Source organism: Pseudophryne corroboree, chromosome 3 (genome assembly GCF_028390025.1).
Source record: "Pseudophryne corroboree isolate aPseCor3 chromosome 3, aPseCor3.hap2, whole genome shotgun sequence".
NCBI lineage: Eukaryota > Metazoa > Chordata > Amphibia > Anura > Myobatrachidae > Pseudophryne > Pseudophryne corroboree.
Genome location: NC_086446.1, coordinates 25,243,575 through 25,270,963, shown reverse-complemented (window position 1 = coordinate 25,270,963; position 27,389 = coordinate 25,243,575). Strand labels below are relative to the sequence as shown.

The window sequence follows — 27,389 nt, the reverse complement described above, 5'->3', positions numbered from 1 at the left end:
CAGGGTAGGGGAATGGTGCAGGGCACAGAGCGGAGGAGGCAGCAGGACAGGGTTGGGGAATGGTGCTGGGCACAGAGCGGGGAGGCAGCAGGACAGGGTAAGGGAATCGTGCAGGGCACAGAGCGGGGGAGGCAGCAGGACAGGGTAGGGGAATCGTGCAGGGCACAGAGCGGGTGAGGCAGCAGGACAGGGCAGGGGAATGGTGCAGGGCACAGAGCAGGGAGACAGCAGGACAGGGTAGGAGAATGGTGCAGGGCACAGAGCGGGGTAGGCAGCAGGACAGGGTAGGGGAATGGTGCAGGGCACAGAGCGGGGGAGGCAGCAGGACAGGGTAGGGGAATGCTGCATGGCAAAGAGCGGAGAGGCAGAAGGACAGGGTAGGGGAATGGTGCAGGGCACAGAGCGGGTGAGGCAGCAGGACAGGGGAATAGTGCAGGAAACAGAGCGGGGGAGGCAGCAGGACAGGGTAGGGGAATGGTGCAGGGCACAGAGCGGGGAGGCAGGACAGGGTAGGGGAATGGTGCAGGGCACAGAGCGGGGGAGGCAGCAGGACAGGGTAGGGGAATGCTGCATGGCAAAGAGCAGAGAGGCAGCAGGACAGGGTAGGGGAATGGTGCAGGGCACAGAGCGGGGGAGGCAGCAGGACAGGGGAATGGTGCAGGGCACAGAGCGGATGAGGCAGCAGGACAGGGCAGGGGAATGGTGCATGGCAAAGAGCGGAGACATGATGTGAGGAGGAGAGCAGGAGTATAATAGGGGCTGATGGTTCCTGATGTATGAGATACACAAAAGAGTGTGGGGAGGAGACTGGTCAGATCTCTGGGCTGGTAACACACAGTGACATGATGTGAGGAGGAGAGCAGGAGTATAATAGGGGCTGATGGCTCCTGATGTATGAGATACACCAGAGATTGTGGGGCGGAGACTGGTCAGATCTATGGGCTCTTTACACAGTGACATGATGTGAGGGGGAGAGAAGTATAATAGGGACTGATGGCTCCTGATGTATGAGATACACCAGAGAGTGTGGGGAGGAGACTGGTCAGATCTCTGGGCTGGTAACACACAGTGACATGATGTGAGGGGGAGAGAAGGAGTATAATAGGGGCTGATGGCTCCTGATGTATAAGATACACTAGAGTGTGGGGCGGAGACTAGTCAGATCTCTGGGCTCTTTACACACAGTGACATAATGTGAGGGGGAGAGAAGGAGTATAATAGGGGCTGATGGCTCCTGATGTATGAGATACACCAGAGAGTGTGGGGAGGAGACTGGTCAGATCTCTGGGCTGGTAACACAGTGACATGATGTGAGGGGGAGAGCAGGAGTATAATAGGGGCTGATGGCACCTGATGTAGGAGATACACCAGAGTGTGGGGAGGAGACTGGTCAGATCTCTGGGCTGGTAACACAGTGACATGATGTGAGGGGGAGAGCAGGAGTATAATAGTAGCCGATGGCTCCTGATGTATGAGATAAACCAGAGAGTGTGGGGAGGTGAGTAGCCATATATTTGGGCTGGTAACACACAGGGACATAATGTGAGGGGGAGAGCAGGAGTATAATAGGGGCTGATGGATCCTGATTGTATGAGATAAACCAGAGAGTGTGGGGAGGAAACTGGTCAGATCTGAGTAACACACAGTGACATGATCTGAGGGGGAGGGCAGGAGTATAATAGGGGCTGATGGCTGCTAATATCTCAGATACACCGAAGAGTGTGGGGAGGAGACTGGTCAGATCTCTGGGCTGGTAACACACAGTGACATGATGTGAGGGGGAGAGCAAAAGTATAGTAGGGGCTAATGGCTGCTGATGTATGAGAAACACCAGAGAGTGTGGGGAGGAGACTGGTCAGAACTCTGGGCTGGTAACACACAGTGACATGATGTGAGGGGAAGAGCAGGAGTATAATAGGGGCTAATGGATCCTGATGTATGAGATACACCAGAGAGTGTGGGGAGGAGACTGGTCAGATCTCTGGGCTGGTAACACACAGAGACATGATGTGAGGAGGAGAGCAGGATTATAATAGGGGCTGATGGATCCTGATGTATGAGATAAACCTGAGTGTGGGGAGGATACTGGTCAGATCTCTGGGCTGGTAACACACAGTAACATGATGTGAGGGGGAGAGCAGTAGTATAATAGAGGCTGATGGCTCCCGATAGATAGGATACACCAGAGAATGTGCTACAGAGACTGGTCAGATTTCTGGGTAACACACAGTGACATAAGGTAAGAGAAAGAGCAGGAGTATAATAGGGGCTGATGGCTCCTGATATATGAGATACACCAGAGAGTGTGGGGAGGAGACTGTTCAGATCTCTGGGCTGGTAACACAGTGACATGATGTGAGGAGGAGAGCAGGAGTATAATAGGGGCTCATGGCTCCTGATGTATGAGATACACCAGAGAGTGTGGGGAGGAGACTGGTCAGATCTCTGGGTAACACACAGTGACATGATGTGAGAGGAAGAACATGAGTATAATAGGGGCTGATGGCTCCTGATGTATGAGATATACCAGAGATAGTAGGGTGGAGAATAGTCAGATCTCTGGGCTCTTTACATACAGTGACATGATTTGAAGGGGAGAGCAGGATTATAATAGGGGCCGATGGATCCTGATATATGAGATAAACTTGAGAGTGTGGGGAGGAAGACTGGCCAGATATCTGGGCTGGTAACACACAGTGATATGATGTGAGGGGGAGAGAAGGAGTATAATAGGGTCTGATGGATCCTGATGTATAAGATAAACCAGAGAGTGTGGGGAGGAGACTGGTAAGATCTCTGGGCTGGTAACACACAGTGACATGATGTGAGGGGGAGAGCAGGAGTATAATAGGGGCTGATGGATCCTGATGTACGAGATAAACCAGAGAGTGTGGGGAGGAGACTGGTCAGATCTCTGGGCTGGTAACACACAGTGACATGATATGATGGGGAGAGCAGAAGTATAATAGGGGCTGATGGCTCCTGATGTATGAGATACACCAGAGAGTGTGGGGAGGAGACTGGTCAGATCTCTGGGCTGGTAACACACAGTGACATGATGTGAGGGGGAGAGCAGGAGTATAATAGGGGCTGATGGCTCCTGATGTATGAGATACACCAGAGAGTGTGGGGAGGAGACTGGTCAGATATCTGGGCTGGTAAAAGTGACATGATTTGCGGGGAAGAGCAGGACTATAATAGGGGCTGATGGCTCCTGACTCCCCCACTGGGCAGATCCATTTCCCTAATTAATCAAAAAATTACAAGTTGTGTTATCCTTTGTGTGTAACCAAAGCAGCCTGTGTATCACAATAGAAAAAAACTTGTAGTTCCACAACAATACACACTAGAAAATAAGATCAATTGTATACAATGTTGCTATACATCCCTTCCTTTATGATGTCTTTTTGTGGCGAAACCCTTCACTTCAATAAGGCAATTATATACAATTCCATCATTAGTCTGACCTGCAAAGGATAGGATAAGGGACTACTGTAGTGACTGAGCAAGTAGAATATGTGACTCTTTCTGTAATCAGTGTTTATTACTCACCTGTGCTGATATCTGTAGGGATTTCCTCCTCCTTACACTGCTGATCACCCCTCACATACGTCTCTTCTTCTCCCTCTGTATCTTCTGCCTTCATATCAGTCACATACGTCTCTTCTTCTCCCTCTGTATCTTCTGCCTTCATATCAGTCACATACGTCTCTTCTTCTCCCTCTGTATCTTCTGCCTTCATATCAGTCACATGCGTCTCTTCTTCTCCCTCTATATATTCTGCCTTCATATCAGTCACATACGTCTCTTCTTCTCCCTCTGTATCTTCTGCCTTCATATCAGTCACATGCGTCTCTTCTTCTCCCTCTATATATTCTGCCTTCATATCAGTCACATACATCTCTTCTTCTCCCTCTATATCTTCTCCCTTCATATCAGTCACATACGTCTCTTCTCCCTTCCTATCAGTCACATACGTCTCTTCTTCTCCCTCTATATCTTCTGCCTTCATATCAGTCACATACGTCTCTTCTTCTCCCTCTGTATCTTCTGTCTTCATATCAGTCACATACGTCTCTTCTTCTCCCTCTATATCTTCTGTCTTCATATCAGTCACATACGTCTCTTCTTCTCCCTCTATATCTTCTGCCTTTATATCAGTCACATACGTCTCTTCTCCCTCTATATCTTCTGTCTTCATATCAGTCACATACGTCTCTTCTTCTTCCTTTATATTTGTAGGATCTTCACCCTAAGTCACCCATATAGAAATTAATGCGTTATTAATGCCGGACATCATTACTCAGAGTAATCAGGAGACTATCAGAGTATTAGACACACAGCTCTGTACAGACCATATAGTGCAATGGCTCTCAGTCATAACCAGCTGGGTTCCCCTTCCAGTCCATTCGCCTTATTTGTACCCCTGACATTTGCCAAGCAATACATTTGTAATGAATATAATTGTATATATAATATAATATGTATATATAATATGTATATATGTGATCATCAGGTGATGTGTGTATATAGGGGGTCCCCATACCTGCTCTCCCCTGTACAATACATGACAGTCTCCTCTTACCCAGTGATGTGAGGGGCCGGTGATTCTCCATCATCACGTCCTTGTACAGACCCCTGTATTCCTCTATATCAGGGGTGGGGAACCTGCGGCCCTCCAGCTGTTGATGAACTACACATCCCAGCATGCACTGCAACAGGTTTAGCATGGCAAAATAACAGAACTGTAGCAGGGCATGCTGGTATGTGTAGTTCAACAACAGCTGGAGGGTCGAAGGATCCCCCATCCCTGCTCTATATACTCCCCCTCCTGCATGGAGAGATAGACCGTGACATCCTGACAACTTATAGGCACCTGACACACACAATGATACAATCATCACCCAGCCACATCCCCTGGTGTTACTGTATAATGTCCCATTCCCAGCAGTCACATCTCCAGTCATCACCCAGACAAGTCCCCTGGAGTTACTGTATAATGTCAGATTCCCAGCAGTCACCTCTCCAGTCATCACCCAGCCACATCCCCTGGTGTTACTGTATAATGTCCGATTCCCAGCAGTCACCTCTCCAGTCATCACCCAGACACGTCCCCTGGTGTTACTGTATAATGTCCGATTCCCAGCAGTCACCACCCAGACACGTCCCCTGGTGTTACTGTATAATGCCCCATTCCGAGCAGTCACCTCTCCAGTCATCACCCAGACACATCCCCTGGTGTTACTGTATTATGCCCCATTCCCAGCAGTCACCCCTCCAGTCATCACCCAGACACATCCCCTGGTGTTACTGTATAATGTCCCATTCCCAGCAGTCACCTCTCCAGTCACCACCCAGACACATCCCTTGGTGTTACTGTATAATGTCCCATTCCCAGCAGTCACCTCTCCAGTCATCACCCGGACACGTCCCCTGGTGTTACTGTATAATACCCCATTTCCAACAGTCACCTCTCCAGTCATCACCCAGACACGTCACCTGGTGTTACTGTATAATGTCCCATTCCCAGCAGTCACCTCTCCAGTGATAGTGTAGGAGCTTCCGCAGTTTAGTATATATATATATATATATATATTGATTCACGTTTTTCGCATTTATTAAGATATTTACTGTTAATCACAAAATGAGTTGATATGTCCTTAAGAAAAATGTGCAGAGCTGGTCAGAATGTTGTATTTGCTGAATAATCTTGTTTTAAGGCATGACTTGTACAAGACAAATGCAACATTAAATGTATTGGAAATGTATCTAGGACGGACAAAGCAACACCAGATATATCCAAGGCTAATTGAGAAGAATAAAGAAAGAAATCTTTTGAGTTTATGTCCGAAAGACTGATAAACGAAATAATAACCATTTTCAAGGCTGTCCTAGTTGCCACTTCTAACATTGTATGACAATCGATGTATTCAAGACATACATGGTGTATTCTGATTGGCTAAAATGTATTGGCTTTGTGTTCAAGCTATAAATAATAAAGCCATGACGGCCCCCAAACAGATCAACTATGAACTGCTTAGGTTACACAATGATCCGGTGTCACTTATTCATTCACTGATCTCCAACCGGTTGCTAAGGGAAACAGCATTCTGACTGATGACTGAAGAGAGTTCATAATCAGACCTATTGTTAACATACCCTATCATTTTGGGGATCTCGTCCAGGGATATTCCAGCATCTCCTCCACTGGCAATAAATCCTCTGATCTTTCAGGAACCGCTGATAACAAACAAAACCGGTAAGTGAGATTTACTGTGTAGATTTCTACCTGCTCACTTGAACTCAGCGCTTCTTGTGTAAATCAAGGGGAAGTCCAGTCGAGAAGGTCAGAGAATATCTTAAAGAGCCCAGCGTCAGTCAGAAGAAATTTTTTTAAGGTACCATACATGTATGTTATATTGTTGAATTGTGTTATATTGTTGTATTATGTTATATTGTTGAATTGTGGGTAAATAATTTCAGATAATTTGTCACAAGTGCACAGGGGGAATTAATCAAGTATGCAGAAAACTTTTAAATTGTGCAAATACTGATGTGTGTTTGTTGAGAAAATAGAGCCGTTTTATAAAAGTGGCGCATGGCCAAGATATGTTCTAATGCTGATAACCAGTTTGAATTGATAAATAACCAAAGAGGTGTATGCAAATCTTGTACCTGTGTTGTTGTGTTAAGAAAATATAAAGGGTCTGTAGCACCAAGATTGCTGGCAATTACAGGCACTGAAGTCTCATTTGGTTATGTGGAAAATGATGATGAATTTTATTGTACAAAAGGTTGTCATTTTAAAAAGAGAATTGTTGGAACATTAAGAATGATTGATTTAACATCATAACCTATTGGCCTAGGAACCACATAATTCCAGGTCTAAGACCCATGTGCCGTGCAGTCTCAAACAGCTGCCGTGCACGCAGATAACAGATATAGGATTTACTGTCATCTTTGTTTTTGTATCCTTGCACTGTTATATGTACTCTGTCAATATGCTTTTGAAAAGGTGGGGGGGAGTCGGGTTGTCTGCTGAATAATGAAACTAGATTCTCCTACACACACTGATAGGTATTTCTCACATCCAAGCATTCCCGGTGTTAGCTGTTACTTTCTGAAGAGAAACAAGCATTAAACTACAACAGGGATACTGATACAAGCAGGAGTCCATATAGGCAGGGGGATAGACCCTTGGAGTAACTTAACAATAATATTAGGGACGCATCTCAGTGATCCAGAAGAAATAATCTATTATGCAGGTCTCACTTGGGGAGCAGTACTAACAAATTCTCCACCAACACAGGGAGGAAGGGGCAACACTACAACCCCAGTCATTTGTCCACAGACGGATTGAAGAAGCTCTTTTAGAGATTCTTTAACAGGAGATTTTAATTCCCTAATAAGGAGTTATTAAAATACCACATCAGGATGGGTTCAAACCCGTGGATATTGTTAATAACAGGTAGGGTAATGAATCTCTGAAAGGAATTTCAAAGGAGCAGGCTTCCCGTCAGGGGGGGACACTTGACCTAGATAGAGATTCTTTAAAAGGAGATTTTAAGTCCCTCAAAAGGAGTTATTAAAATACCACATCAGGAGGGGTTCCGCGCACGTTCACCCAGGCATGGGAGCGCGGTCTGTAAAGATGTCAGGGCCCGACAAACCCGTGGATATTGTTAATAACAGGGAGGGTAATAAATTTCTGAAAGGAATCATAATAGTAGAGATCAAGCATCCATCTGGATCACTGTAGCAAAAGAATTAGGAGCAGAGAATAGAAGAAGAGATGAGGAAAATGATTTCCCCATTGTACCAGAGTACTCAATAGCACCACAACCAGCGTTAAACTCACTGCCTGTAATTGCAGCAACAGCACCTCCACACTATACCCCACCCCTATACCCAGACATGCATGCACACCAAGGTACCCCTAGTATGAACAGAATGCAATTACCTACAAGCTCACTAACAGTGAAATTAAAAAGATACGAGCAAGGAAAAGAGTGACGAATAATCAGCCCTATCTTAGAAGGATCTGTGGTTGAAAATCCGAATGATTTACCTGAGCTATGTGTACAGAGTATGCCCCAGTGTCCTGATACTTTATCACAAGAAACCCCAACAAGACCAACCAAAGAAACTAGCCACCTAATGCTTCCCTCATGTTTAAACGAGTGGTAGACACCTGCAATCAAGCTGAGTCCAGTAAACAATTGTCCACAATCAGGAACTATAGGCGAAAGGGTGCAAATCAGATGAAGAGGAGAAGCAAGGGGTCAAGACACAGCCTCTACAGCTTTTCATGCCCAGGTGCATAATGTACAGAATAAACTGACATATTTTCCAGAAAGATTGTGTCCGGTATGTCAGTTTTGCGTTCCAGAAGGATATGAACATTGCCTGTTTCTCTGTATCCAGCACAAGTACAGAAAATACGCAACCCAGATAATGCAGCCAGGACGAACGAACCATACATCGTACAGAGCCAACACCACAAACCATGGTATGGCAATGACCTCGCAAATATAGTTGCAGAGTCCCCAGATCCTAGATAAAACCCAATAGCAGTTTATGCCTATATGGAAAGAATTCAAACCATATGGACACCGGCATGGGTCGACTACCACCAGTTGTGTGAGGCTATACTAGGACCAGCAACTGCCCAAACAGTAAGCACCATGTTAAAAGCAGATGCAGTCGATGATTGCCCAGCCATAACGGACGTTCCGACAGAGAAAAATAGAACAACGTTTGAAAGTGGAAAGATGTACATGACAAGACTTAAGAGATGGTGTCATGCACAGACACTCAGGGCACCAGCAGCCCTAGATTTGAAACAGGAAAAGACTGAGTCCATCAGAACTTACTATGATAAAGTCACTATACGACACACAAGATGATAGAATATGAAGGTGTGCAACTCCTGTGTCGACAACAGTGTACTCAGTCACCACTGGCAGTTCGATAAAAGTGACTTTTACCCACAGAAGACCCAAGGGTTTCAAGAGCTGTTTTTATGCACAACCAGATTCCTCTACGATTAAGTACAGATCAAGCCATTGCAACGACTGGATTGGGAGGTTAAGCCCTACCCTTGCAAGAAAGCAAAGATGTAACCTGAAATACAAGCTGCTATACAAGACTATCTCTCACAGGAAAAGTAAGACAAAGAGGAACAACAACTCCCAGCATAAACATCATTATGTTAAACACCAGCCTGGGTGGACTTGGACTAAGAAAATGACATGCCAGCAGCAGTGAGAAAGAATATGCAAGTGAAGAAAGGACAAAGTATGAAGAATAATGAATGAATCATAAAGAGAGGTGATTGGAAAAAGAAAAGTTGAGAAACAATATGAAGGTTGCATGAAAGTTTGGAGACTAAAGGAAGTCTGCTTTAAGAAGGACAAAGAAAGACATCTGACAAGTGGTCAGTACTACCTGGCAAGATTACAGAGATAATGCCATGATTTAAAGCAACAGAAGCTCCGGGGTTTAAAGCAAATAATAAGGAACAAGACAGAAAAAGTTCCAGAAAACAAATGAATGATGCTTCTTCTGCCAATATGAAGTACAAGCTCCTTCAGGTACTCCCCAGTGAACATAATATCTCCAGAGGAAACAGCAGAAGGTATGATTACAGTCACCTTGCCCACTGGAGAAATACGTCTGTGCCTAATGAATACTGGAGCCAGCACACGCAGAAGACAGCAGAGGGAGATACCACAAGAACTGGTGATATCAGAAATTCTTAAAGGGACAGGAGATGAGAGAAATGCAGTCACCAATACCAGCCCAATTCTTGACCTTGGAGTACATGTCCAGTGACTTTGCTGAAGCACAATGTACTAAAGCTTATCTAAGGAGAATACAGTACACACCAGCAGAAGTTTAACTTTCCAGCACTTATCAAAGGAAAGAACAAAAAAGCCATTTAGAAGCAAGTTAAAACAGAAGTTCAGTATTGGCTCATTCCCGCAGTACCAGTTGTAGAAGAAAGGAAGCAATACTACTGGACCAGAATAGCCCTGTGGAGGGGCTATATCACCAAGTGATATATCCACAAAACACACAGCTAAATACAGGATGTGAATGAACTGCTGATTGCCACCACTACTAAAAGAAGCACCAAGAAGGGGCAGTGTCCTTAGTGAAGTTTCTGGAAGAACAAGACTGCAGAGCCTCAGAAGGAGAAATTGCAGCTAGTCAAGCAAGAGTTAATCTTCCTAGGACACTCAAGGTACCAGACATCTAACAAAAGTGAAAAGGAAAAGATTCAGACTGCAAGCTAAGATGCCAACTAGTGTCAAGCAAGTCAGATGATCATTCCTGGGCCTAGTAGGACACTACAGAACACGGATACCTCTAGCACCAGTCTACATGCAAGCATTGTATGACAACACTGAAAGGGGAGGAGGGTCCGCATCCTACATACAGCAACAGATGAATTAAGCTATTGAATAGTTGGAAACAGCAGTTGCCTCATCTCAAGCCCTAGAACTACCTGACTATTAAAGAAGGAGGCCATACATAGAAGTCCTTATGCAAAATCATGGACTGAGCTGAAGACCAGTGGCCTACAACTTAAGCAAACTTGACAGCGGTAATCAAAGAGCACCTACCGGCATCAGAGCAGTGATAGCAGCAACAGCCCTAGAAGAGTATAAGAGCACAGACACAGTGATGAATCAGAAGTCCTAGAAGAGGACAAGAGCACAGGCATAGTGCTGAATCATGAACTTATCATCCAGGGTCCACATGCAGGTACAGAGAAGCTTCAACAAGCAAGAACCAAACACCTGTCAGTGGCAAGGCTGACCATGTATGAAGTAGCACTGCCAAAATGTGACAAGTAACCATCAGAAGATGTATTACCCTCAACGCAGCAACCCTTTTCCAACATTAATCAATAAAGGTGTTGAATCTCAAGATTCAAAAGGAGGGACACTTTACAGACACCCAGTTAGTTCAATATGTCGATGATCTGCTTATTGCTGCACAGACAGAAGAGAAGTGCAAAAAGGAAACAGTATCACTACTCATCTTTTTGGCAGAAGAAGATTGCAGAGTGTCAAAAGACAAGCTTCAGCTAGTACAGAAAAAAGTTGTCTTCTTAGGACACTGCATATCTCAAGGAACAAGGCATCTTACTGATAAAAGAACAAAGGCAATAACTCAAGCAAAAACCCCAAGAACATTAAAAAGGAGGCGTCAGCAGAAAACAGGGACACCATTGAAGAAGCAGTAAGACAACTAAAGCAAACCATAATAACAGCCCCAGCATTGGGATTGCCTGATTACACTGTGTATACAAGTACCTCACGCTGTAACAGAAATATTAAGTCAAGAAAATAGCAAGCATCTTTCTGCAGCCAGACTTACCAAATATGAAGTGATTGCCTAGCCTCATGGAATTAGAGACTTTACCTCTTCCTAATGTCTAAAATACACCACTGGACAATCCAGACATGAACCTGTTCGTCGATGGATCAAGATATTATGATAATGGATCCCCAAAGACAGGATATGCAGTAACAACTGAAACTGAAGTCATAGACTCTGGAGCATTGCTACCAAGTATGTCAGCACAAGAAGCAGAACTCATAGCAATGACCAAAGCCTGCATACATGCTGAAAACATGACAGCTAACATCTAGTCCCAAGATTACGCTGTTATATGGAAAAGTAGGGACTTCAAAAGTGCAAACGGAAAACCCATCAAACATGCCAGTTTGATTATGGAACTCTTCAGAGCATTGGAACTACCTAAAAGAATTGGAATAATCAAGGTACAAGCACATACTAAGAGCCAAACCATGGAAGCTAAAGGAAATGCATTTGCAGATGCAGAAGCCAAGAGAATTGCCTTACAATCAAAAGAACTTGAGCAAGTCTTAGTAGCTCAAGACGTGAAGCAAATGCCCAGTGAGAGGAGTTGATCAAAATTCAACAACAAACATCACAAGGAGAAAAGGAGAAATGGAGATGATTTGGGGGCAGAAGAAGATGAACATGGACTTTGGAAATAAAGAGAATTGAAGTACTGTCTACCAGCAGCTCTATTTCCACCCATGTTACAAGTAGCTCATGGACAAGTACACCATTCAAAGGAAGCCATGGTGAATAGAGTACAAGAGCATTGGATAGTTCCAAACTTCAATAAAGCTGCAACAAACTTTGTAGCAGGATGCTGGATCTGTGGAATCAGCAATCCACGACAAAGAACCAAGACACCTCTAGGAACTATACCCAAAGCCTCTTACCCATTTGAAAGACTACCAATTGACTATATACAGTGGCGACGAAGCAGTCCATATGAATATGTACTAGTAGCAACGGACATGTTTAGTCACTGGGCCGAAGCCTGGCCAGTAAGCAAAAACCACTGCAAAGAAACTGATAGCAGAAGTAGTATGTAGATTTGGGATACCTGAGGTTATAGAATCAGATAGAGGTACACATTTCACAAGAGAAGTCATGCAGCATATAATGAAAGATTTGGGGGTACAGCAGGCCTTCCATGTGCCTTACCAGCCCCAGGCGAGTGGGAGGGGGAACATCTGAACTTTGACCTTAAGCTAAAACTACAGAAAATGACAGAAACCAAAAGAACTTGTCCAGAATGCCTACCTATAGTCTTGTTTAATATTAGGACCACACCCATGAAACCTAGTAAACTGACTCCATATGAAATAGTGTTTGGGTCAGCTCTAAGAACAGGTTGTTATTATCCACAACAATTACAACATAATCATGATGATTTTTACAGGTTATGTACAGGAGGTCTGTAAAACATTGACTAACCTCCATGGCCGAGTGTTTTCTTCCATTCCAGACCCAGAAGGATCAGCTACGCATAAGCTAAATCCAGGAGATTGGGTCTATTTAAAGAGACATGTGAGAAAGACCTTTGAACCAAGATATGATGGTCCATATCAAGTGCTGCTAACCATGTCTACCTTAAATTAAGATGAAAGGTCGTGATACTTGACTACGTGCATCCCACTTGAAGAAGTTGACAGTGACTCTCCAGCCAGAAGAATGAAGTTGCTTATCCTTTGATTGTTGTTAGGGGTAATCCCCAAGGTTTGGACTATAAGTCCAGGGGACTGGTTTACTGAAAGAGAATGTTTCAGGCCTAGATAGTGTAGGTAGAATAGGGAGAAAAAGTGGAATCAAAAAGAGGGGAAATGATAGTGTAGGAGCTTCCGCAGTTTAGTATATATATATATATTGATTCACGTTTTTCGCATTTATTAAGATATTTACTGTTAATCACAAAATGAGTTGATATGTCCTTAAGAAAAATGTGCAGAGCTGGTCAGAATGTTGTATTTGCTGAATAATCTTGTTTTAAGGCATGACTTGTACAAGACAAATGCAACATTAAATGTATTGGAAATGTATCTAGGACAGACAAAGCAACACCAGATATATCCAAGGCTAATTGAGAAGAATAAAGAAAGAAATCTTTTGAGTTTATGTCCGAAAGACTGATAAACGAAATAATAACCATTTTCAAGGCTGTCCTAGTTGCCACTTCTAACATTGTATGACAATCGATGTATTCAAGACATACATGGTGTATTCTGATTGGCTAAAATGTATTGGCAAGCATAAACCCTTTGTGTTCAAGCTATAAATAATAAAGCCATGACGGCCCCCAAACAGATCAACTATGAACTGCTTAGGTTACACAATGATCCGGTGTCACTTATTCATTCACTGATCTCCAACCGGTTGCTAAGGGAAACAGCATTCTGACTGATGACTGAAGAGAGTTCATAATCAGACCTATTGTTAACATACCCTATCACCAGTCATCACCCAGACACGTCACCTGGTGTTACTGTATAATGCCCCATTCCCAGCAGTCACCTCTCCATTCAGCAGCTGAATAATCTTGTTGGTGAGTTCCAGGATCTTCTGGTCATTACGTCTCTCTCATGTATCAGTGAGTGAGGAAGAGGCACCGTGATGGGGCTCTGGGTCCTGCTCAGTCCTCCTGACACACAGGGACGGCTGCTGGGTGTCTCACACTCACCTCATGTCTTCACTATGTAATCCTGTGATTTAGAAAATATACTAAATATCACTGCATACACTCCTCACCTCTCCAATCATGTCAGTGTATTATTACTATAGATATGTGATGTCACTGTGACACTCCCGCATCCTCTCACCTCCCTAGTCATACCCCTGTATTATTACTATAGATATAAGGGATGTCACTGTGACACTCCTAGATCCCCTCACCTTCCCAGTCATGTCCCTGTATTATTACTATAGATATAAGTGATATCACTGTGACGCTCCCAGATCCCCTCACCTCCCCAGTCATGTCCCAGTGATGTCACGGTGACACTCCCAGATCCCCTCACCTGCCCAGTTATGTCCCTGTATTATTACTATAGATATAAGTGATATCACAGTGACGCTCCCAGATCCCCTCACCTCTCCAGTCATGTCCCTGTATTATTACTATAGATATAAGTGATATCACTGTGACGCTCCCTGATCCCCTCACCTCCCTAATCATGTCCCTGTATTATTACTATAGATATAAGTGATGTCACTGTGACACTTCCAGATCCCCTCACCTCCCCAGTCATGTCCCTGTATTATTACTATAGATATAAGTGATATCACTGTGATGCTCCCAGACCCCCCTCATCTCCCCAGTCATGTCACTGTATTATTACTATAGATATAAGTGATATCACTGTGATGCTCCCAGACCCACCTCACCTCCCCAAGTCATGTCCCTGTATTATTACTACAGATATAAGTGATGTCACTGTGACGCTCCCAGATCCCCTCACCTCCCCAGTCATGTCCCTGTATTATTACTATAGATATAAGTGATGTCACTGTGACACTCCTAGATCCCCTCAGCTCCCAAGTCAGCAGGAGCTGTTTCCTCAGGGGGTCATATCCAGGGAGACATACTGTTTTTTATTCCACACACATCCTACTATCCTCACTTTCTACTATCTTCCTAAAATTCACAAATCTCTCAGGGTGGCACCTGGCCAACCTATTATTTCGGGTGTTAATTCTTTGACTTTTAATCTTTCTTTATATGTAGACCAGAGGTTCCCAAACGTGATCCTCAAGGCACCCCAACAGTCCAGGTTTCAGCTATATCCATGGCTCAGCACAGATGGTTAAATCAAATTGACTAGGGTGCTAATTAAGTCACCTGTGGCCAGGCATGGATACCTTTAAAACCAGGACCGTTGGGGTGCCTTGAGGACCGAGTTTGGGAACCTCTGATGTAGACTCTTTTCTTCAATCTCTGGTTTCCTCGCTGAGGTCTTCTCTAAAGGACACAACTCATTTCCTTAATCTCTTGTAATCTATCCGGTGGAAGGAGACATATGTCTTCCTCACACTGGACATTACCGCTCTTTATACACACATCCCTCCATACCTTAGGGTGCGATGTGATTTCAAGGTGATTGGTTCAAGATGATGACCTCAGCGAGGAACAAAGACTTTTTCTTATTGAGTGTATTTAATTTATCCTGTCTCCTAATTATTTTTTATTTCTAGATGTGTTTTATCTTCAGGTGACGGGCACGGCCATGGGGACTTAGTTCGCACCCAGTTATGATAACCTCTACATGGGGGAGTTTGAACAAAGTCATGTGTGGGGTGGAGCATGGTGGGCGTCGAACCTGGTCCTCTATGGCCGCTATATTGATGATCTTCTTAATATTTGGGACGGGGATCTATCTTCTGCCACTTCCTTTATAAATTCACTTACCTCCAACTCTTATAATTTATCTTTCTCATCTACTTTCCATACTTCACGTACGAACTTCCTGGATGTGACCCTCGAGATTATTGACAATACCATAATCACATCCGCTTATAACAAGGAGACAAATACAAATTCATATTTACACTTTACAAGCGCTGATTACAAACCATGGAAACGCAACATTCCTAACTGACAACTCATACGCCTGAGGCGAAACTGTAAACAACTAGATACCTTTTCGGAACAGGCAAAAGTATTAATTAGATCCTTTAAAGAATGTGGATACCCAGAACATATTTTACAAACAGCCTTATTGGATGTACTAGGTATGGATATAAACTCCCTTTTACAATATAAATAAAAAAAAGTGATGTAACAAGAGACAGAACCACCTCTTTTGTATGTAAATATAATAGATGTTCCTGGGAAATTAAAAATATTGTTACCAGAAACTACAAAATACTTAAGACAGGATCATAACTTAGGAAATATACTTCCACCGACCCTCAAGTAGTATACAGGAAAAAATCGGTCTTTGAAGAACACAAATAACACCAAGCCACTTGAAACAAGTAAAGACCAAGAATAACACACAAAGCTCAGACTGGTTAATGAAGATACCTATGGCCCTCATTCCGAGTTGTTCGCTCGCTACCTGCTTTTAGCAGCAGTGCAAACGCTAAGCCGCCGCCCCCTGGGAGTGTATCTTAGCTTAGAAGTGCGAATGAAAGGATCGCAGCATTGCTACTAAAAAAAGATTGTGCAGTTTCAGAGTAGCTGCAGACCTACTTCTACCTTGCAATCACTTCAGACTATTTAGTTCCTGTTTTGACGTCACAAATACGCCCTGTGTTCACCCAGCCACGCCCTGCATTCAGCCAACCACTCCCCCGTTTCTCCAGCCACTCCTGCGTTTTTATCTGGCCCGCCTACGTTTTTACACACACTCCCCGAAAACGGTCAGTTACCACCCAGAAACACCCACTGCCTGTCAATCACACAACAATCAGCCGTGCGACTGAAAAGCGTCGCTAGACCTTGTGTAAAACTGCATCGGCTTTTGTGAAAGTACGTCGCGAGTGCGCAGTGCGCACCACACCCATGCGCAGAAGTGCCGATTTTTTGCCTGATCGCTGCGCTGCAAACGAAAGCAGCTAGCGATCAACTCGGAATGACCCCCTATGGCCATCATTCGTCGTGGTAAAGAAAGGTGTAAATGTGTCATCACATGCTAAGAAAGACTACCTCGGTGGAAATACCAACTAAGAATGATATGTATCAGATACCAACATTCATAAACTATGATTCAACTTATATGATTTATTAAAATGTAGCTGTAACCTTGTTAACGGCTATGAGAAACATAGCATCCCACGCCATTTTCAGTCTGTCCACAAAGGGCATCCTAAACATCTGTCTATCACAGCTTTGGAACACGTTGCCCCCACTGCTAGGGGAGGCGACAAATTCAAAATCTTATGTAAAAGAGATAGTGTTCATTCTAGCACCCTGCACCTTTCAAAATCCTGTGCAGTTCCTCTTTCCTGTCTGGGGTGTCACTCTCTGCTGTGATGCTTCTCAGCACACTCTGATCTGTTACTCACTGCTGTGATACAGACCTGTGTGTGCTGAGAAGCACCAGAGCAGAGAGCGACACCCCAGGCAGGAAAGAGGAACTGCACAGGATTTGAAAGGTGCAGGGTGCTAGAATGAACACTAAGAAAGATATAATGAGTGCTCCAGTTTAACTCCCTTCACCCGATAGAACTAAACTAAACCATGCAATTAAATGCTGTCATTTGTTTTGATTTCTTATTGTTATGGTTTTTTGTTCCCTTTTTTGTTTTTCCTTGTTATCTATGCTAAACGTGTACTGGACTGGTTTACAGCCATCAACTTTAGGATGAACCTCTCCCCTGATATCCCCTCACTTACCCGCCAATATCCAAATATAAATAATGACCATTATGAGACAGTATAATTGATATTGACACTCTAGATTGTGTGTATGTATATAATATTTCTCTGCTGCTTGTTTATATATGTGTGTACTACTTAGGGAGAGAATATACCTCCTTAGGTTTTCGTGTTTATCATGGGTTGCTTAGTAACCAACCCCTTCTTAATCTCACTGGCTGTGTCTACTGTGCCCCGATCACGTGACAAGTCTGTGTCACATGACTGGATTCCCATGGACCACCGGGGTACGTTCCACGGCACTTCCGGGTTTGATTGTTGCGGTTCAGCTCTGCTCTCTCTTCCCAGACGCGATCCGTGGGGTGCACTTTGAGTGCAGACTCCAGCTACTTTAGCGGACGCCTAGGTGATACATAGGAACCGTGGGTGTATATTAGGCATGCACCTGGGGTATACCATTTACTCTATGCACTAGTACCACTTTCACACAGCCCAAAATTTCCCGGGTTATTGCACATGAACGCGCACCAACCCGGGAAATTTCTCAGTGTGAAAGGGTACAGGGTCAAAATCCCGGGAATCCTGCCCCGGCATTTCAACCCTGCAATTGACCAGGGTTGGTCCCAGGATCCTCCCGAGAACCGGGTCAATGCGCCCCGGCTCCCGTTCACTCTCTATGTAGCAGGCGGCGCTTGGAGATCATGCGATCTCTTGCGCCGCACCCGCCGCGTCACCGCTGACGTCAGCAACCCGGCAATATGCCGGGCTGCTGACTGCGGTATGCAAGGGGTCTTACCCGGGAATGTCCCTGCATGATCCCGGGACCGTATTCCAGGGTAAGACCCCTGCATTTCTGGTGTGAAAGGGGTATGAGTAAGTCGGCGGTCATGTTACCTTTTATATTAGTTGTTTCTAATGTGCATTATCTCATTCACCTAAGTATGTTCTCATTATATGACATAACTATTTCTGCAGCAGGTTACATTGGTTTCCACAGGGAAACATCCGGGTGTAGAGTGGATCTTGATCCAGAGGCACCAACAGGCTAAAGCTTTAGTCTGTCACAGGATGCATTGTGGCCTCTTCTATAACCCCGCTTCCAAGCACTGAGAGCTCAGTTTCGAGTTGGTGCCTGCAGCAGCAGATCACATAACAAGTGGGCTGCACTGGGCTGCCCTGAAAAAGCTTTCTAAGAAGAATTTCTAACTTCTCTGGGCTGTCAGCGCTGTATATCTGTGTGACATTCAGCGCTGCTGCTCCATCACCTCCCAAGCGGTGTCGCATACTCCCGCTGGCCTGGTCCCTGGGTACTTGCAACGGAGACATCTCGGCTTAGGCACACAGTCGCAGACGCTCTCCTGGTTCACGTGGCTGCTATGAAGGGAGGACGTAAGAGGGTCCCCCCAGGCGAGACCCGCCATTAAATCACATTCCAGTCGCAGTCTAGGGAGACAGCCCGCAACGCTGGCGTGGACACTGTCACTGGGCAGGGACCCCACAAGACCACCAGGGCGTAAGAGTACAGGTCGGGTGTACCAAAGCCCCATTTAATAATACTCTGTAGTACCAGGCGGTGAGGACCAGCATAGGAGAGCCAGCGCTTGACCTGTAGTCGCTCCCCCGGCCCAGGGCACCATCTCTGAGCAGATTCTCACACCCTGGAGCTGCTGCACACTCTCCCGCACTCCCTGACTGAGATGCTGGACACCATCTTAGGTATAGCTGTGAGCCGGCGCTTGACCTGTAGCTCCTCTCCCGACCCAGGGCGCCATCTCAACGCAGATTTCCCACCCTGGAGCTTCCTCACACTCTCCCTCACTCCCTGACTGAGACGTTGGGCGCCATTTTAGGTATAGCTGCGGCTGGTCTCTGGGACTGCAGGGCAAGGTCTCCCTTGTAAAGCCGCCTGTATACAGCGCTGTGACTTTACAAACACTTGAGTATTCTACAAGTCTTTATACAGACAGCGTTAGTTAAGAAAGAGTGTATCTGTTACAGGATATATTGTACGAGTATTCTGATATATACCTCCGGTCTAGGACCGCACTGTGTTATATATATGTATATATACTAGTCCACTGCAGCTTTATTGTTATTTCTGCATTGCTAATGTGACTGTGTGTGCCTGTATCTGCTGTGTAGTTTCACTCTCAGTGTTTCCCAGATATAACGGTCACTATATTCTGTACCCTGAGGGACTAGGTACGTCTGGGTCTAATAAAATAGTGCTACACAGTATTTATCCAATACGTATATACTACTGTGTTCTCAGTCACATAATACTGGATTTATTCGCAGGTATTGTACTTTGTCTGACTATATCGTACTATGTCGCTCTGTTGTTGTATTTTCACATAATGTCTAACAGAAAGGGCAGTAAATCAGTGGAAGCTCCTGCATCATGCAGAGTATGCTCAAAGGATTTACCAGAGGGGGAAATGTTATATGACTGTCTGTGTACTAATTGTAATATGCCTCCCAGTCAGTCCGCAGCTCCTGCATTTGCAATGGAGGCACCCTGGGCTGTGTTCACCAAACTACTGGGTACTCTGGTGGAACGCCTAGCGCCCCCTATGGGACTACCTGTGCCATTGCCACCTCATTTTGTCCCTACGGTTAATTCGCCTTGGGCGGAAAACTTGTCTAACCAATTGCAGCCATTGAATCAGTCTCTGGTTAGACAGAAACCTACACCAGGTCACTTCCATCTCTCTGGGTCATCTAAGCGGGCTGCTTCCTCCTCACAATCCACAAACCTCTCTGATGTCTCATCTGAAGAGGAGGGGAGGCATACGGTCCTATCAGACACTGAGTCCTGTGTTATGATGAGGATTCTCCATTGCAGGTTGATGTCCCAGCCTTAGTGGTTGCTATTAAGCATATCCTGCAAATCACTGATGATGAGGAATCCACTACAGTGGCAAAGAAAACTGATATGTTTAAACAGCAGAAAGTGGTTAAAATAAGATTTTACTCACCAGTAAATCTATTTCTCGTAGTCCGTAGTGGATGCTGGGAACTCCGTAAAGGACCATGGGGAATAGACGGGCTCTGCAGGAGACTGGGCACTCTAAGAAAGAATTAGATCTACTGGTGTGCACTGGCTCCTCCCTCTATGCCCCTCCTCCAGACCTCAGTTAGGGAAACTGTGCCCGGAAGAGCTGACACAATAAGGAAAGGATTTGGAATCCCGGGTAAGACTCATACCAGCCACACCGTACAACTCGTGATACTATACCCAGTTAACAGTATGAATAACAACTGAGCCTCACGAACAGATGGCTCATAACAATAACCCTTTAGTTAGGCAATAACTATATACAAGTATTGCAGACAATCCGCACTTGGGATGGGCGCCCAGCATCCACTACGGACTACGAGAAATAGATTAACCGGTGAGTAAAATCTTATTTTCTCTGATGTCCTAGTGGATGCTGGGAACTCCGTAAGGACCATGGGGATTATACCAAAGCTCCCAAACGGGCGGGAGAGTGCGGATGACTCTGCAGCACCAAATGAGCAAACTCAAGGTCCTCCTCAGCCAGGGTATCAAACTTGTAGAATTTTGCAAACGTGTTTGATCCCGACCAGGTAGCAGCTCGGCAAAGTTGTAAAGCCGAGACCCCTCGGGCAGCCGCCCAAGAAGAGCCCACCTTCCTCATGGAATGGGTTTTGACTGATTTAGGATGCGGCAGTCCAGCCGCAGAATGTGCAAGTTGAATCGTGGAGCAGATCCAGCGAGCAATAGTCTGCTTAGAAGCAGGAGCACCCAACTTGTTGGGTGCATGCAGGATAAACAGCGAGTCAGTCTTTCTGACTCTAGCCGTCCTGGAAACATAGATTTTTAGGGCCCGGACTACGTCCAGCAACTTGGAAGCCTCCAGATCAGATAGGGGCTTTTACAGGACAAAGCCGCCAATTCTGACACCCGCCTAGCCGAAGCCAAGGCCAGAAGCATGACCACTTTCCACGTGAGATATTTTAGTTCCACGGTCTGAAGTGGCTCAAACCAATGTGATTTTAGGAAATCCAACACCACGTTGAGATCCCAAGGTGCCACTGGGGGCACAAAAGGGGGCTGAATATGCAGCACTCCCTTAACAAACGTCTGAACTTCAGGCAGTGAAGCCAGTTCTTTTTGAAAGAAAATAGACAGGGCCGAAATCTGGACTTTAATGGATCCCAATTTTAGGCCCATAGTCACTCCTGACTGTAGGAAGTGCAGAAATCGACCCAGCTGAAATTCTTCTGTGGGGGCCTTCATAGCCTCACACCAAGCAACATATTTTCGCCATATGCGGTGATAATGCTTTGCTGTCACTTCTTTCCTAGCCTTTATCAGCGTAGGAATGACTTCAACCGGAATGCCCTTTTCCATCAGGATCCGGCGTTCAACCGCCATGCCGTCAAACGCAGCCGCGGTAAGTCTTGGAACAGACAGGGCCCCTGCTGTAGCAGGTCCTGTCTGAGAGGCAGAGGCCAAGGGTCCTCTGAGATCATTTCTTGTAGTTCCGGGTACCAAGTCCTTCTTGGCCAATCCGGAACGATGAGTATAGTTCTTACTCCTCTTTTTCTTATTATCCTCAGCACCTTTGGTATGAGAGGAAGAGGAGGGAACACATAAACCGACTGGTACACCCACGGTGTCACTAGAGCATCCACAGCTATCGCCTGAGGGTCCCTTGACCTGGCGCAATATCTTTTTAGCTTTTTGTTTAGGCGGGACGCCATCATGTCCACCTGTGGCCGTTCCCAACGGTTTACAATCAGTTGGAAGACTTCTGGATGAAGTCCCCACTCTCCCGGGTGGAGGTCGTGCCTGCTGAGGAAGTCTGCTTCCCAGTTGTCCACACCCGGAATGAACACTGCTGACAGTGCTATTACGTGATTTTCCGCCCATCGGAGTATCCTTGTGGCTTCTGCCATCGCCATCCTGCTTCTTGTGCCGCCCTGTCGGTTTACATGGGCGACCGGCGTGATGTTGTCTGACTGAATCAGTACCGGCTGGTTTTGAAGCAGGGGTCTTGCCTGACTTAGGGCATTGTAAATGGCCCTTAGTTCCAGAATATTTATGTGTAGGGAAGTCTCCTGACTCGACCATTGTCCTTGGAAGTTTCTTCCCTGCGTGACTGCCCCCCAACCTCGGAGGCTTGCATCCGTGGTCACCAGGACCCAGTCCAGTATGCCGAATCTGCGGCCCTCTAGAAGATGAGCACTCTGCAGCCACCACAGCAGAGACACCCTGGCCCTCTGGGACAGGGTGATCAGCCGATGCATCTGAAGATGCGATCCGGACCACTTGTCTAACAGATCCCACTGAAAGATCCTTGCATGGAACCTGCCGAATGGAATTGCCTCGTAAGAAGCTACCATCTTTCCCAGGACTCGCTTGCAGTGATGCACCGACACCTGTTTTGGTTTCAGGAGGTCTCTGACCAGAGATGACAACTCCTTGGCCTTCTCCTCCGGGAGAAACACCTTCTTCTGTTCTGTGTCCAGAATCATACCCAGGAACAGCAGACGCGTCGTAGGAACCAGCTATGACTTTGGAATATTCAGAATCCAGCCGTGCTGTTGTGGCACTTCCTGAGATAGTGCTACTCCGACCAACAACTGCTCCCTGGACCTCGCCTTTATAAGGAGATCGTCCAAGTATGGGATAATGAGAACTCCCTTCTTTCGAAGGAGTATCATCATTTCGGCCATTACCTTGGTAAATACCCTCGGTGCCGTGGACAGACCAAACGGCAACGTCTGGAATTGGTAATGGCAATCTTGTACCACAAACTGGAGGTACACCTGGTGAGGTGGGTAAATGGGGACATGCAGGTACGCATCCTTGATGTCCAGTGATACCATGTAATCCCCTTCTTCCAGGCTTACAATAACCGCCCTGAGCGATTCCATTTTGAACTTGAACCTTCTTATATAAGTGTTCAAGGATTTTAAATTTAGAATGGGTCTCACCGAACCGTCTGGTTTCGGTACCACAAACATTGTGGAATAGTAACCCCGTCCCTGTTGAAGGAGGGGAACTTTTATTATCACCTGCTGGAGGAACAGCTTGTGAATTGCCGCCAGCACCACCTCCCTGCCCGGGGGAGTAGCTGGCAAGGCTGATTTGAGGTAACGGCGAGGGGGAGACGTCTCGAATTCCAGCTTGTATCCCTGAGATACCACTTGTAGAACCCAGGGATCCACCTGTGAGCGAACCCACCGGTCGCTGAAGTTCCGGAGACGGGCTCCCACCGCACCTGGCTCCACCAGTGGAGCCCCAGCGTCATGCAGTGGATTTAGTGGAAGCAGGGGAGGATTTCTGTTCTTGGGAACTGGCTGTATGGTGCAGCTTTTTCCCTCTACCCCTGTCTCTGGGCAGAAAGGACGCGCCTTTAACCCGCTTGCCTTTCTGGGGCCGAAAGGACTGTACCTGATAATACGGTGCTTTCTTTGGCTGTGAGGGAACCTGGGGTAAAAATGTCGACTTCCCAGCTGTCGCTGTGGAAACGAGGTCCGAGAGACCATCCCCAAACAATTCCTCACCCTTGTAAGGCAAAACCTCCATGTGCCTTTTAGAATCCGCATCACCTGTCCACTGCCGAGTCCATAATACTCTCCTGGCAGAAATGGACATTGCATTTATTCTAGATGCCAGCCGGCAAATATCCCTCTGTGCATCTCTAATGTATAAGACTACGTCTTTATTATGCTCTATGGTTAGCAATATAGTATCCCTGTCAAGGGAATCAATATTATCAGACAGGGAATCAGACCACGCTGCTGCAGCACTGCACATCCATGCTGAAGCAATAGCAGGTCTCAGTATAGTACCTGAGTGTGTATATACAGACTTTAGGATAGCCTCCTGCTTCTATCCGCAGGCTCCTTTAAGGCGGCCGTATCCTGATACGGTAGTGCCACCTTTTTTGATAAGCGTGTGAGGGCTTTATCCACCCTCGGGGATGTCTCCCAACGTACCCTGTCCTCTGGCGGGAAAGGGTACGCCATTAGTAACTTTTTAGAAATCACTAATTTTTTATCGGGGGAAGCCCACGCTTCTTCACACACTTCATTTAACTCATCTGAAGGGGGAAAAAATAAGAATTTACTCACCGGTAATTCTATTTCTCGTAGTCCGTAGTGGATGCTGGGTACTCCGTAAGGACCATGGGGAATAGACGGGCTCCGCAGGAGACTGGGCACTCTTAAAAGAAAGATTAGGTACTATATCTGGTGTGCACTGGCTCCTCCCTCTATGCCCCTCCTCCAGACCTCAGTTAAGGAAACTGTGCCCGGAAGAGCTGACATTACTAGGAAAGGATTTGGAATCCAGGGTAAGACTCATACCAGCCACACCAATCACACCGTACAACTTGTGATAACTATACCCAGTTAACAGTATGAATAACAACTGAGCCTCATGTAATAGATGGCTCATAACAATAACCCTTTAGTTAAGCAATAACTATATACACGTATTGCAGAAAGTCCGCACTTGGGACGGGCTCCCAGCATCCACTACGGACTACGAGAAATAGAATTACCGGTGAGTAAATTCTTATTTTCTCTGACGTCCTAGTGGATGCTGGGTACTCCGTAAGGACCATGGGGATTATACCAAAGCTCCCAAACGTGCGGGAGAGTGCGGATGACTCTGCAGCACCGAATGAGCAAACTCAAGGTCCTCCTCAGCCAGGGTATCAAACTTGTAGAATTTTGCAAAAATGTTTGAACCCGACCAAGTAGCAGCTCGGCAAAGTTGTAAAGCCGAGACCCCTCGGGCAGCCGCCCAAGAAGAGCCCCCCTTCCTTGTGGAATGGGCTTTCACTGATTTAGGATGCGGCAGTCCAGCCGCAGAATGTGCCAGCTGAATCGTGCTACAGATCCAGCGAGCAATAGTCTGCTTTTAAGCAGGAGCACCCAGCTAGTTGGGTGCATGCAGGATAAATAGCGAGTCCGTTTTTCTGACTCTAGCCGTCCTGGAAACATACATTTTCTGGGCCCGGACCACGTCCAGCAACTTGGAGTCCTCCAAGTCCCTAGTAGCCGCAGGCACCACCATAGGTTGGTTCAAATGAAACGATGATACCACCTTAGTGAGAAATTGGGGACGAGTCCTCAATACTGCCCTTTCCATATGGAAGATCAGATATGGGCTTTTACCTGACAAAGCCGCCAATTCTGACACACGCCTAGTCCAAGCTAAGGCCAAAAGCATGACCACTTTCCACGTGAGATATTTTTAGCTCCACGGTCTTAAGTGGCTCAAACCAGTGGGATTTTAGGAATCCAACACAACGTTAAGATCCCAAGGTGCCACTGGTGGCACAATAGGAGGCTGAATATGCAGCACCCCTGTAACAACGTCTGAACTTCAGGCAGTGAAGCCAGTTCTTTTTGAGAGAAAAAGGGATAGGGCCGAAATTTCGGCCTTTATGGATCCTAATTTTAGGCCCATAGTCACTCCTGACTGTAGGAAGTGCAGGAATCGACCCCGCTGGAATTCCTCTGTAGGGCCTTCCCGGCCACACACCAAGCAACCTATTTTCGCCATATACAGTGAAAAAGTCTTGCTGTCACGTCTTTCCTAGCCTTTATCAGCGTAGGAATAACTGCATCCGGAATGCCCTTTTCCGCTAGGATCCGGCGTTCAACCGCCATGCCGTCCAACGCAGCCGCGGTAAGGTCTTGGAACAGACAGGGCCCCTGTTGCAACATGTCCTGTCTGAGAGGCAGAGGCCATGGGTCCTCTGAGAGCATTTCTTGCAGTTCCGGGTACCGAGTCCTTCTTGGCCAATCCGGAGCAAAGAATATTATTCACACTCCTCCTTTTATTACAATTCTCAGCCCTTGGGTCTGAGAGGCAGAGGAGGGAATACATAGACCGACTGGAACACCCACGGTGTTACTAGTGCGACCACAGCTATCGCCTGAGAGTCCCTTGACCCAGCGTAAAACCTTTTTTTATCTTTTTATTGAGGTGGGACGCCATCTAGTCCACCTGAGGCAGTTCCCATCAATTTGCAAAACTGCGTGAAGACTTCCTGATGAAGTCACCAATTTCCCGGGTGGAGGTCGTGTCTGCTGAGGAAGTCTGCCTCCCAGTTGTCCACTCCCGGAATGAACACTGCTGACAGTGCGCTTACTTGATTATCCGCCCAGCGAAGAATTCTGGTGGCTTCTACCCTCGCCACCCTGCTCCTTGTGCCGCCTTGGCGGTTTACATGAGCCCCTGCTGTCTGACTGGATCAGAACCGGTTGGTCGCGAAGCAGGAACTCCGCTTGACTTAGGGCGTTGTATATGGCCCTTAGTTCCAGGATATTGATGTGAAGGCAAGTCTGTTGGCTTGACCACAAACCTTGGAATTTTTTTCCCTGTGTAACTGCCCCCCACCCTCGGAGGCTTGCATCCGTGGTCACCAGGACCCAGTCCTGAATGCCGAATCTGCGGCCCTCGAGAAGGTGAGCACTCCGCAGCCACCACTGGAGAGACACCCTGGTCCTGGGGGATAGGGTGATTAACCGATGCATCTGAAGATGTGATCCGGACCACTTGTCCAGTAAGTTCCATTGTCCTTGCATGGAACCAGCCGAAGGGGATGGCCTCGTATGATGCCACCATCCTTCCCAGGACTCGAGTGCAGTGATGCACTGACACCTGTTTTGGTTTTCAATAGATTCCTGACCAGTGTCATGAGCTCCT

General features: G+C 46.2%; 1 protein-coding gene across 1 annotated transcript in view; it reads right to left on the bottom strand.

Moving 5' to 3' along the window:
• Positions 1-27,389, bottom strand: part of LOC135057093 (zinc finger protein 268-like) — a 189,224-nt gene that overhangs the window by 11,431 nt on the left and 150,404 nt on the right. The window contains exons 5-7 of the mRNA XM_063962993.1: positions 13,885-13,947; positions 6,160-6,240; positions 3,553-4,252 (exon numbers count right to left, since the gene is read on the bottom strand). Coding sequence (XP_063819063.1) covers positions 3,553-4,252; positions 6,160-6,240; positions 13,885-13,947 — 844 coding nt within the window. The remainder of the gene's footprint in view (positions 1-3,552; positions 4,253-6,159; positions 6,241-13,884; positions 13,948-27,389) is intronic.